The sequence below is a fragment of the Talaromyces proteolyticus genome (assembly GCF_021365285.1).
Source record: "Talaromyces proteolyticus strain PMI_201 chromosome Unknown BGW36scaffold_7, whole genome shotgun sequence".
NCBI lineage: Eukaryota > Fungi > Ascomycota > Eurotiomycetes > Eurotiales > Trichocomaceae > Talaromyces > Talaromyces proteolyticus.
In genome coordinates, this window is record NW_025764283.1 from 415,906 (window position 1) to 428,735 (window position 12,830).

Consider the following 12,830-nt stretch of genomic DNA (forward strand, 5'->3'; position numbering starts at 1 on the left):
GGACGCTCCGCTGAGATCATAGCTCCTCTTTACCAGCGGCACCGAGGCAATACACGTACTGTCACGCATTACGTTCAAATTATATGTGTATCGGCCACCAGTACACAGCTGATACTAGGTGGCCCGAGTGCAGCTAGTCTCCATACGGGTTAATGGGCCTCCTTAGTCACGCCTCGCCTCACTCGCTGCGGGCTCAGTGCCGCCAGCTAGTCCAAGCTGGCCAACAGAGTCGATGTTTCAATAATAATCTGTCTGCTCAGACCTGCCCGTGTTTGCTTGATAACAGCATCGGATTGCTTACGCTGCTCTCCTGACCTCCCGCTTTTTATTCATTAGAAGCGCCCCCTCCTGTCCTGCAACGCCTTTGGGCACCTTCCTAGGGATTCTGCCGCGTTCGCCTTCTTAAGACGCCTAACCTAACCTCATACTATTTGCAACAGCCAACAGGGCTTTATGGATCACACTCGCCGCTCGCAATAGCTATGCTTTGTACTGCTTTGTGACCTGGGAAATGATACCATCAGAAGATTGTTATCAATATCGATAGGAGCATTGGCGCCACCATGGACGGTGAGGGAGATCTGCGTCAGGCACGCGGAGCCTCTACTTTCCCTGATCTCATGAACGACCCTGCGTACGCAACGAATATCAACGCCAAAGGCAAGGGCGTCGATGAACCGGATACATGTCGAATTTGTCGCGGCGAAGGGTCGGACGAGGAGCAGCTCTTCTACCCCTGCAAATGTAGCGGGAGCATCAAGTTTGTTCACCAAAACTGCTTGATGGAATGGCTGTCGCATTCGCAAAAGAAGTATTGCGAGCTCTGCAAAACTCCATTTCGATTCACTAAACTGTACGACCCCGATATGCCGTCTGAGCTCCCGGCTCCGGTTTTTGTCAAGGAATTAATAATACTCGGGGTGCGTTCCCTTCTGACCTGGTTACGATTTGTTCTGGTTGCCTTTGTATGGCTTGGATGGCTGCCATGGTCAATGCGTGCAATATGGCGCGCCCTGTTTTGGCTCGCGGATGGACGATGGCCAAGCTCTCAAAATTCGCCCTCACACCAAGTCAATATGCAGGCAGTGATGAATGGAACTACACATATCAATCATACGCTAGCCATCAGCCACCCAGCAACTTCGACCGCCATGCAAGCTGTAGGTTCTGAAACTTCAACAATCTTATCGCCCATGACTTCGATCCTCAATTTTTCGACGGGAGAGCCTATGGTCTTTGCGATCGCCAAGAGAGTCTTCTTAGGCCTATTCGTTTCGACTTCTTCTACTCCCAGTGGAAGCAACCCGAGCCAGATCAATACCACGATATCTACACGACCTCGTCAACCATCATGGCTGTCCAATGTCACCTTTCTCAATTCATTAACATCGTCTCCAACAGTGAACAACATTGTAATCGATACACTAGAAGGACAATTGATTACCTTACTCGTTGTTATATCTTTCATACTGGTATTTCTTATTCGGGAATGGGTGGTTCAGCAACAGCCAGCTGTCAATGTTGCTGACGATGAGCGGGATGCCGTGGTACAGCTGATAGCAGAACCTGGAAACCGAGAGGATCGGGTCCAAGCCGCAGACGACGTACAAAACATGCATTTGGAGGCTACTGACCAACAACTGGACATTGCTCAGGACGAAAACAACATAAATGCTGAAGAGCATTTTTCCTCTGAAGATGAATCACCAATCGGAAGCCGGCCCTCTTCGCCGGAATTCACCGCGATTGACTCCCGTCCCATATTTCAAACACGCGCATCAAGTTCCCGGCCAATTTTGCCATCACGTAATGCCCTAGACGAAGCTTCAAATATCCAACGCACTCTTGAAGAGACAGCTAGTACTTCTGCCAACCCGACATGGCCTGGTATAGATACATTCAAAGAGCTGTGGACTCGTGGCGAAGGTAACCCCGACCGCATCTTGCAGATCATACAAGAAGAAGGTCGAGAGGAAGAGCTTGGCTGGGTTGTGAATGCTATGACGAAGCTCAAAAGGGCAAACACCACGCAAAATTCAAACGTCATCAGCCCTAGTTCGGACGGCCAGCTACGTGAAATCTTGGATGAAGAAGAGCTGAATAACAACTTCAACGAAAATATAGTAGCGACAGATCATAGAAATTTAGATCTAGGGTCTTCTACATTTGGGGCTCAGGCTGTCGAACCTCCTTTCGATCCATTGAATGACGTGTTTGCAAATACCGATAGTATCAATCCGCCTCGCGAGTCTCAGCCTGTCGGCGATCGATTAGAACTACCTAATTTCGAAGCTAGAGCTATCAATCCAGAACCTTTCGATACTCAAATTGCACCGGCAGAACCCTCTTTGTTGGATACGGATGCAACGGGAACAGCCAACGCAGCGCTTAACGCCGTAGATACCATGGAGACGGCCCAGCAGCCTTTAGCAGATCGCATCTTTGATTGGTTTTGGGGTGACTTGACTCCATCTGATGAGCCAGAAGCTCATGCTCACGACGACGAGCACATCATTGAAAACATTGCTCAGGAAGCACCATTTGTGCCAGTTCCAAACAGGCAAAATGACGTAGGCGGTGCTGCTGCTGTGAATGCCTGGCAAGACCTTGGAGCTGCTCCAGCTGATAACCGCGAAGCCAATGACGTGGATGTGGTGGAGGAGGCAGATGATTTCGAAGGTATTTTAGAGCTGATAGGCATGCAAGGACCGATATTCGGTCTTTTGCAGAACGGTGTTTTCAGCGCCCTTCTCATCTCATTCACCATAGCTGTTGGTATCTGGCTCCCTTACCTTTGGGGGAAAATTGCACTGGTTTTTCTTACCAGCCCGATCCAACTTTTCGTTACCGTTCCCCTCGCCATGCTGTCGATAGCTGCTGATGTAGCAGTTGACACCCTGATTGGTAGCGTTGGATACATTCTCTATTGGGCTAGCATTATTATGAAAGGTCTTTTACGTCCAGTTAGTGTGCTTGTACCAATATTTGATTGGATCCCCCAGAGCACTTTATTCACCAAAACATCGTTGACACTTATCGATGGAAGCAGCCAAAGACTGAAAAAGGTATTGATTGGGCTCTTTGATTTCCAGGACACAGATCTCCCCATGTTCTCTGTACTTGCTCACCAAGCATTACGTATCCATGAAGCTCGAATTGCAGAATTGGCTCGATTCTTGTGGAACATGGTGAGGCTCGTGGTATATGATTTTCCAATCGGACTTCTTGCCTGCGATTTTCGACATGTCTTGTCATCTAGTACTTTCAAAATCAACCTCGCGAGTTTCACTGAGCAGCTAAGAAGTGGATTTGATGCCGTCATGAAGCTTGGTCTCATGGTGCTAGGCAAGTTAAACGGTGCCGATGAGATTGTCACCATAGTGGGCTCCGACCAAGAGCTCGCTCGGTGGGACACAAAGGACCGTGTCATTGCTATTCTCATCGGTTATACATTTGCCTCACTTTTAGGTGTATTGTATTTGCGGATCAACAGCATATTTAGCGCGGCCAATCGCGGCCAGAGAGTTGAAGGCGTCGTTGCTGATATACTACATCAAGCTGGGGGCGTCATGAAAGTCATTCTCATCATCGGCATCGAGATGATCGTTTTCCCTCTATATTGCGGTCTCCTTTTGGATCTGGCGATGATGCCGTTGTTCAAACAGGCTACACTAGCGTCCCGAATTGACTTTACAGTTTCATCTCCCCTCACGTCATTATTTATCCACTGGTTTGTCGGCACCTGCTATATGTTTCATTTTGCTCTTTTTGTCTCCATGTGTCGCAAGATCATGAGGGCGGGTGTTCTTTGTAAGTCTAATATGAGTTTGTTATTATGTCAAAATCATGCTAACTATAGCAGACTTTATACGTGATCCTGATGACCCAACTTTCCACCCCGTACGCGATGTCTTAGAGCGCAATATTGTGACGCAATTGAGAAAAATTGCGTTCTCTGCATTGGTATATGGAGCCCTAGTTATTGTTTGTCTCGGTGGAGTGGTATGGGGACTGGCGCTGGCTTTTGACGAAGTCCTTCCCATTCATTGGTCGTCTAAAGTGCCGGTGCTTGAATTTCCAGTCGATTTACTGTTTTACAACTCCATCATGCCCCTGGCTATACGCGCTTTTAAGCCATCAGATATCCTGAATAGCATGTACAACTGGTGGTTCCGTGTATGTGCCAGATATCTGCGGCTATCACATTTCTTGCTTGGAGAAAGGCATCAGGACGAAGAAGGACGGCATATTGGTCGGTCGTGGACAGAACTGTTTACAGGCAAAGGGGGTAACGTAGAAAATCCTGTCGTTACCGAGGAAGATAAGAAGACGGCAGAACAAAACGGTGATCGTGTCTACTTTTTGCGTGATGGTAGATTCGTGCGCGCTCCCGCTTCAGACCAAGTTCGCATTCCGAAGGGAACAAAGGTTTTCTTGGATGTGACTGAGCAAAATGAACGTATCGATGGGGCCGTGGATAATGCTGAAGGATTACATGGCAAAGACAATGATATGTTCGCCAAGGTCTACGTTCCTCCAAATTTTCGACTACGGGTTTCTTTTTTCATCTTCACAATTTGGGTATATGCTGCGGTCACGGGAATAGGCGTCACCATTCTTCCATTGGTAGTCGGTCGGAAGCTACTCTCGTTCTATTTCCCCAACTTCATCCAGATCAATGATCTCTATGCATTCTCTGTTGGTCTATACCTCTTAGGGGGCACAGCTTATGCATTGTTCTATTCTCGTTCCACTTACGATCGATTGAAGGAACGAGTACAACCAACTTTATCACTCCGGCAAGCCACGATGTACGTGATAGATGTACTTCTCCACTTGAGCCGGTTGGTCTACCTAGCAGCTGCATTTGCTCTTTTCGTCCCCTCTTTATTGGCATTGCTTATGGAGCTCTACGTGCTCATTCCAATTCATTCTTATACGCAAGCTGAACACATTCATGTCATCCATTTCATTCAAGATTGGACGCTCGGCGTTCTTTACGTCCAGATGACTCTCAAATTCATACAATGGAGGTCGAACTCCCGGCTTGCAATCGCCCTCAATGCGATTACTCGTGATGGTTGGTTTCGTCCGAATGTCAGCGTAGCGACGCGTGCATTCATCCTTCCAGCATTGATCATTGCCGTGACGGCTGTGGTCTTCCCTCTTGGTTTGGGCTTCGTCGCCAATACCACATTCTTCCACTCCTCGGCCGTGGAGATACAGTCCAAGGTGTATCGTTATGCATACCCTACAACGCTCACAGTATGCTTGTTGGTTTATGCATTGTACCTATTCTACAAGAAGCTCGAGATCTGGCGCGCCAACATTCGAGATGAAGTGTACTTGATTGGTGAGCGACTTCACAACTTCAGCGAAAAAAGGGCTAGAGATGTCGCGGGCGTCCACCGGCGCGTGAGTACGTCGTAGATAATATCCATTTCCCGCTTTAGTCTTAGATTTGCATGTATTAAAATGATGACATGGAATTGATTGATAAGATTTTATTTTAACAAAGAGGACCAAAATTATGCCCAGGCTTGTAATGTTCAGTACTAATTGATCATAATTATATAATACTAAATATACACACGGTCCCGCCGCTCTCATTGGCTGGTGGCCGTCTAAGAATACCAGCAGAGGAATGCAGTTGCCTAGAATAAATCATGTGCATTCCTTGACCCTCCGGCCCGCCCCATAAAATGTGGCTATCCTAATTGGGCGCCACAAACGATGCTGCGTGCTCTGCTCCACTCAGCGATCTGCTTCGGCCGGTGGGGTCGGGCTCTGCGCGGTCTTATTGGTTAGGCAACAGAATTATCGATCGCCATCGTCGTCTGCGCCCTCACTACTACTACGACTACTCTCTACTTAACGTCAATTATCACGAACCCTCTTCTTCTGCAGCCTCAACTGAACCCCTCAAGCAGACCGTTTTACTTCATCATTGTCGTAACGGCTTGCTCAATCGATTAAATATCTCCTGCGCCCTTACCGGAGATTCCACCCTTCAACAACCGCCCTGTCATCAACGTCGTCGTATGCAGATCGCCCGCCCGTGGCTGCCGTCGACATGTCCGTCCTCCGACAAGGAGGTTCGTACCTCCAAAGGCGCTTGACCAAGATGTACACCGACACAAAAACATCTTGCGAGAGCATCACGACGACCCCGAAAGCAAGTGACGATCCAGAGCTGGTCGCATTGCACCGCGAGTACCGCACGCAGAAAGACAGGCTCCTCGCCTGGGGTCTCGACTGGAGTGACTCCAATGGTGCCCAACCAAACGATATCGACGAATCGTTGGACCAAGCAGGCTATAGTGATGTGGTCGCCAGTGTGATGTCTTCCATACAAGAGATCCTCAACGAGGCAGAACGACTACAACATGGCGAGGCACCACAATTGCCGCCTAAAGGAAATAGTGGGGATTTGCCCCCGAAGGAAGACTTGACTGTCAAGGCGCAATGGACGGAAAGTGATATCAAGCGCTCGTATACACTGCTGGATGACTTGTCTTCATGCATCGACACACTATACGATTTATCCCACTCGCGCCGAAATATATCGATGACTATGGCTAAGGGTGAACAGTCCAGTAAGGCTAAAGGTCGTTCACAGACGACGGTCCCAAAGGAATCTAAGGTCACAGGAGATACATTGCGCGCGATGTCTGTCGATTCAAAATCGCTGCCCGCACTACCGTCGTCCAAGTGCGTCGTGGAAAGCCCGGTTGAAATGAAAGGCAAGACTGCAAGCTCGAAGCAGGAATGGATGGATTTATCGCCATTTGTCGACTTCCGCGCAAATACTGACCCAACACCTATAGAGCGCACTGTGTCAGATTCGTATACTTCCACAAAACGCCTGCTTATTGACCGTTCGGCCTTGCAACTTTCGGGTGCTTCTCATGCTCAAAGCCCTCCACCATACGAACAAGTGGCGGCTTCTACCAACTCTCGCATCATCGGCCGCATTCAAACTTCTGCCACACCATTTTTGACAAGTTTGACCAAAGAATCGACCATACCCATCCTCGTGGAGTTTATTCCCATGATGCTAGAATCACAGAATTCTGTGACAATACCTGCTGTCAATCGATTAGAAAGAGTGCATCGCTCATTAGACAGATTAGTGGAAAACGCGCGTGTATTGCATCTGGGTATTCTGCGATTTTTGGGATACTATCTTGACATGTCTAATGCTCGCTACGCATTCGTGTACCAAATGCCTGTTGATTATTTCCCCTTTTTGAGCAACCCCAGCAATTTGCTGAAAGAGCTTAAGCCGAAAACCTTGGTTTCGCTCTTTCACTCGGGAGATGAGCATCAAGATATTCCAGTCCCAACATTGGAGAGTCGATTCCGTTTAGCTTATAATCTCCTTCTGGCAGTCCTTCATCTCAGAAGTCAAAACCTTGTCCACGGAAATATCAACAGCAGCAATGTACTTGTTTTCCCCGGCTTGAATAACTCGAGTCAGGAAGAAATCGGAGATCTAGTCGAAGATCTACGCCGCCCATACCTCACGTCTCTTGGCCAGTTTTCGGGCAATGAGCCAACCCCAGAGCCCCTTTCGTCCAGTATGTACCGTCATCCTGACGATAAACGAGTCTTAGGGGATGAAGCCGCATGGTCTTATGACCTTTATTCCCTTGGACTGGTTCTTTTGGAGATTGGTCTCTGGGCACCCATCAGCCGTCTTTGGAAAATGAAGTACAACAATGCTATGTTCAAGCAACGAATTGAGAATGTTTACATCAAGAAGCTTGCATCTAAGTGTGGAAACGCTTATCTACATGTGGTGCAACTCTGTCTTGACGCGCCGAATTTCGTACTATCAACGGAACCGATGGCCGATCTAAGTCTAAGAGTGCCTCAGGTATTCGCTTATCCCACTCTTGAATTCGCCGAACCTGACAGTCAATTCGCCTTCTCTGCCAACTTCCTCTTCACAATGACTAAAATTGTATATCAATGCTGTGCAATTGACATATTTTCTCCACCCCCGACTGCCGATCTGGATGATTGCCTGCCTTTGGCTCTCGGCCGTGATTTGGAAGCGGAACCTGAGCCAATTAACAGTTCAGCATATGAGACCGTGCAGATTCCGACATCTCAGCTGACGGTTGACACAACGTACGATGTGTCCACGGACGACAAAATGATACTCAAGATGAACGATTCGCCTGAAAAGAAAGTCAAAAAGCGTACATTAAAAAAACTGACAAACGTAGAAATTCCGCAAGAACATCTCAATCAGTGGAACTTCTATACTATGCCAAAGCTTAGCAAACTTCTACATAAGATCCTCAAGGATTCGTCAGAGTCTTGTACCGCTTCTTTGATGATGACTGGTGAAAACACGGAAACGGCCAAGACTACAATCTGTGTAACCTGCTCGAATGTGAAAAAGGTGAGAGCGATTCTGAAGAAATATTTCGAGATCGAGCAAGACTGGGACTTGGTTGTGCTTCGTGGCGATGTCACGAGGTCAAAGGTCCCCAAGCGGCGTCGACGCAAACCACAGTCCTCGTCTCCTGTTAATTCTATCGAGCCGGCTTTCGCTCAATCTAATTTGAACCCACACTACCAGCAGAAGCCCCTCTGCGGTGCATCTATTGGAGCATTCATAAACGAGGAGCACCTGCCACCCGTTTCATACGGTGGGGCTATTTTAGTTGACGGCATGCCATTTGGCATGACTGTCCATCATATGCTCGAAGCTCCCAGCGATGATGATGAAGACGATGATGATGACATGGAGGAAGACTTGCCACGCTCATCCGCAAACTGGAATACTGGAATAGCAATGCCAAACGATGACTTTTCATATACTTGGTGCGATGACGAACCGGAAACGTCTTTCGAATTCGAAATATCAGATGACGAAGATGATGCGACATCTCAAGATTTGGGAGAGTATTCTCTGTCAGACGATGAATCTTCAGATGACGAAGATTATACGAATGAGTGGGACGACGACGATGACATTGCATCAATTGGAGATACTGCAGGCGTCGACCCTGACGACGAACCGCGGCTAGTAGTCACTCAACCTGCAATCGATGATGTGCACGAAGACTTCTTTCCCACGGCCGAAGATAAGGACGACGAGCACCTCGCATCCCACAGTCTTGGATTTGTTCATGCGTCATCTGGACTACGCCGCTGGACTCGAAAGGGTATCAAACATGAGATTGACTGGGCACTAATTTCTCTGCATGATGGTCGTATGGATGCTAGAAATGTGATAGTGGGAGCCGCGACACGCGCTGCCACCTCCAGTTCAGAAAGAGCCCGTGCAGCTCCAATTCATCTCAACAAAGTTGCCAGAATCGAGGAACTGAGCGGCCTAACAGTGCAATGCTGTGGTCGGACAAGCGGCTATCAAAGTGGATACATTTCACCAGCAATGAGTCTTGTCAAGCTTCATGGACGACAGACGTTCTCAACAAGCTTTGCTGTTAGTGGGAATTTTGGAGGTAAACTCTTCTGCGAACAGCTGATTTATTTGCTTTTACTAATATGCGAGTTTGACAGTTCCTGGCGATTCGGGTGCATGGGTATTTGAACAATCCACAGGACGAGTCTGCGGACACGTTCTCGCGTGGTCCGAAAAGAGCCGCACGGCATACATTGCGCCTATGCAGGTTCTACTAGAAGACATCTCTCGAACACTCGGTTCATGCACTGTGACGCTTCCCGGTTGCCAAGATGACAATATCTCGTCAGCAGCCGTGCCGCAAAGAGTACACGCATACGATGCAAGACAGTTGCAAGACTTGTCCATCATGCCCGAGCATATTCCTGTCGACTTGGGCCGGTTAAGCTTGACTGATCCAGCACCGGTTCCAGTTGGTAGAAGAATGATTGGACGAGGCCGAGGCTTGAGAAATGTTTCAACTCCGTATCACACTGGTCCTCCACCGGTGATGACACACACCAGGGGGATGGAAAGGCCGCTTGCGTGATGAATGTACTTTTTATTCCTTTCTTTTTTCTTTTTTTATACCCGGTTATTACATTGTTATAAGATACCACTCTGTACCTACCTACCATTGTTCCATGTTGTCTTTTGACATGTGTAGAAAATTCAATAAAGAATGTGAAATTGATTTTATAATATTTGGCACTATGTAATATATGAATTGATATATTTGAGGGTATTTTATTTCGGCACTTGATATGATCTTGTCCTCTCTTGGTTGTGTTTTCTATCAATTGATCTTACGATTAAACTATCTCCGTTAGAATAGCGTGCTAGGAGGGAACGCAACAATGCAGTTTCTTTACATGTTATGTAGCTGCAATCTTGTGGCCTGACTTATAGCCTATTAAATTTCCTAATTCCATCTACAAGTCTATTCTGACACGCTAGACTGAAATGATCGTATGTGAGGGACTATTATACGGACTGACAACTACTGCTGAGTCGTAAATGGTCCCGTATCTTGCAGACTTTTAATCCGTCCAAGCAAGAGTTCCAATTGTCTATATGCAGCACCAGGAGCGTATTGTGGAATTTCTTGAGATGTATTGTTAGTCAGACTCTTGATAGGGTTAGAAGCAAACAGAAATAAAGCCATCTACCATGTCCAGACCTATATACCGAGGAAAATGTCAAGCCACGCTCCGTGTGAGCGGTGCCTAAAACCCCTGAGCCACCGTCCCATGTGTTCGGATCTACTTGGCCTTGGGTATAAGGTACAATAAGGGGTTCCGTGGGTGGATACTGAAACCCTTGAGCGCCATTCCATGTCATATTCTGAATTGTTGCAAGTGTGCCATTTAAAAAGAATAGAAAGTCAAACCATCCATGTCCAATAATGACGTTATTAGTGGCCTCAATAACTTTGGGTAACGGGCCCAGCGCGCTGGGCACAGAGCGATCGCCATTAGAGAAAATGACGGTCTCGTCACACAGAGAATAGTTGGTTGACGGAACATGAAGAGCTTTTTGGACATCTGATCGATTGAAATAGATACCAGGACCAGCTGCTAAAGATGGGAAACCCATTGGGTCTAAGAGGAAAGGACAAAAATCAGTGAGGTGGTACATGTTAAAACATGGATTCACGAGCTGAGCCGCTGCGGTAATGTCATACCACACCAAGCAATCGGGATCAGACCAGGGATTGGGCGTGGCAGGGAAATTCTTCGGCGGTGGGTAAGTTAAAGCCTCGTTGAGAAACTTCGTCAAGCCGCATTTCTCATCTCTCGCATTGATATCTTTCATAAATGTTTCATTCAGGCTAAAGATGGAGGAAAAATGGTTAAGTGTGGCCACAGCTGAAATTTTTTCCTTCCTGTTAGGTATTTCACAAACGTTTAATGTAAAGAAAATGTTGAGTGAGCTCACCGTTGGCCAATACATTGAGTTCGTTGATAGTTGGATCATTGATCTGAATCCCCTTCAAATTAAAGTGCTCGGTATCATTTTTGTTAATGAAGCCCTCAGCAATGTATGGAATGTACATTCCTGCGTAGCTTTCACCAGTAATATACACCTTATAACCTTGCATATCAAAGATGTCAATGAAGCGACGCCAGAAGTCGTTGAACTGATTTGATATATCAACCTCATTATTAACCATTGACTTTCCAGGCGAGAGTCCCGTGCCGACATGTTGGTCAATATATACGATGTTAGTTAAATTATTCCATGAGTACATAATTCGAACCGGCTGATAGGTTCCAGACTGCCAGAGAAATGGACCATTTTCCTGTAAAAGACCATCGAGGGAGCTACATCCTGGACCACCTTGTAGCCAGATAGTAATCTCATTCTTTGCCGTCGGGTTCAGCGATGGAAAGAACCAAAAAAACAGTTTTGAATCGCCATGTGGCGTGTTAGGAAGAAGGCCAGCATATGACTCGCCAATGTCGAAAGGGACCAAAGGAAAGTTGGTGCCGTTGACGAAGAATTCTATCCCAACTGATTAGACTTGAAATATTCCCCCGATTTTGTTCGATAAAATGATCATTTACGTACTCTCAGTCACGTTACTTAAAAATTGAAACTCTTTCGGCTTGTCGACTTCAGAGACAACAGGGTTCGACTTGCTGGTTGTGGCGTGAGAGTTGCTCACAAAGGCGGCAGCCACTATGAGCGATAACAAAGTCATCAGGATATGCATAGTGGTTTAATTACATTCAAAAAGAGTACAAGAAAGAACAGGATGAGTGCTACATTTATATAATACGAATACAACAACATTGAAAAGTATCAATTGATGTCAACGTCTTACGCAATGGCAAGGAAGCCTGGCCAAATGAATCATGCTCTCTCCACATCCTAATGCTACGTCAAGAAATTGGGATTTGTAGCTCCGATAAGATCAGACTGCTGGTGACGACTAGTGTCCCTTTTTATGGATTTTCTCATCTCGCATGACAACGATGGCAGCTATAATGATATGTCCTATAGACAGCAGGGTCCATAGTTAGTCGCAATAGCAGCAATATTTACACATATATTAACACAAACCGATATGTTAAATTTATTATCTAGTAGCTTATCATCTTCTCCATGTCAGTTAATATCCATTATATTAATTGTTATTCTACTATATTTTCTTTGAATGAAATATCAGGCATCCACGCAACGCGTGGACGTAGATTGTTGGTTTTGCTGGCACTTTTACAGGCTAAGGTTGCAGCCAACATTATTTGAAGGCATAATGCTATTAATTAATAAATATGCTGTACACGATCAGCAAGGATATATTTACCCGCTTGTTTAATAAATAGCAGCAAAGGTTCAGATGTCTTCCGCATGTTTTGTATAAATACACCTCGTGAAGGGGCTTGATTATCATGTCGAAGATTTC

At 46.5% G+C, this 12,830-nt stretch overlaps 3 protein-coding genes across 3 annotated transcripts; 2 read left to right on the top strand and 1 right to left on the bottom strand.

The window, feature by feature from the left end:
• The first annotated feature begins 205 nt into the window (after positions 1-205).
• On the top strand, positions 206-5,520 carry BGW36DRAFT_342476 (RING finger membrane protein). Its single transcript, XM_046213123.1, has 2 exons — positions 206-3,810; positions 3,863-5,520. The coding sequence occupies exons 1-2, from the start codon at positions 564-566 to the stop codon at positions 5,428-5,430; spliced, it is 4,815 nt and encodes a 1,604-aa protein (XP_046070973.1). The 5' UTR covers positions 206-563; the 3' UTR covers positions 5,431-5,520.
• A 338-nt stretch (positions 5,521-5,858) lies between these two features.
• Positions 5,859-10,176, top strand: BGW36DRAFT_342479 (uncharacterized protein). The gene is made up of 2 exons (XM_046213124.1): positions 5,859-9,482; positions 9,541-10,176. The coding sequence occupies exons 1-2, from the start codon at positions 6,074-6,076 to the stop codon at positions 9,969-9,971; spliced, it is 3,840 nt and encodes a 1,279-aa protein (XP_046070974.1). The 5' UTR covers positions 5,859-6,073; the 3' UTR covers positions 9,972-10,176.
• Positions 10,177-10,421: 245 nt separating this feature from the next.
• BGW36DRAFT_298443 (serine-type carboxypeptidase F) lies at positions 10,422-12,125 on the bottom strand (the record flags this gene model as incomplete). Its single annotated transcript, XM_046211433.1, has 4 exons — positions 10,422-10,525; positions 10,591-11,289; positions 11,360-11,926; positions 11,993-12,125. 4 exons carry the CDS (start codon positions 12,123-12,125, stop codon positions 10,422-10,424), a joined length of 1,503 nt encoding a protein of 500 aa, XP_046070975.1.
• Between the last annotated feature and the right edge of the window lie 705 nt (positions 12,126-12,830).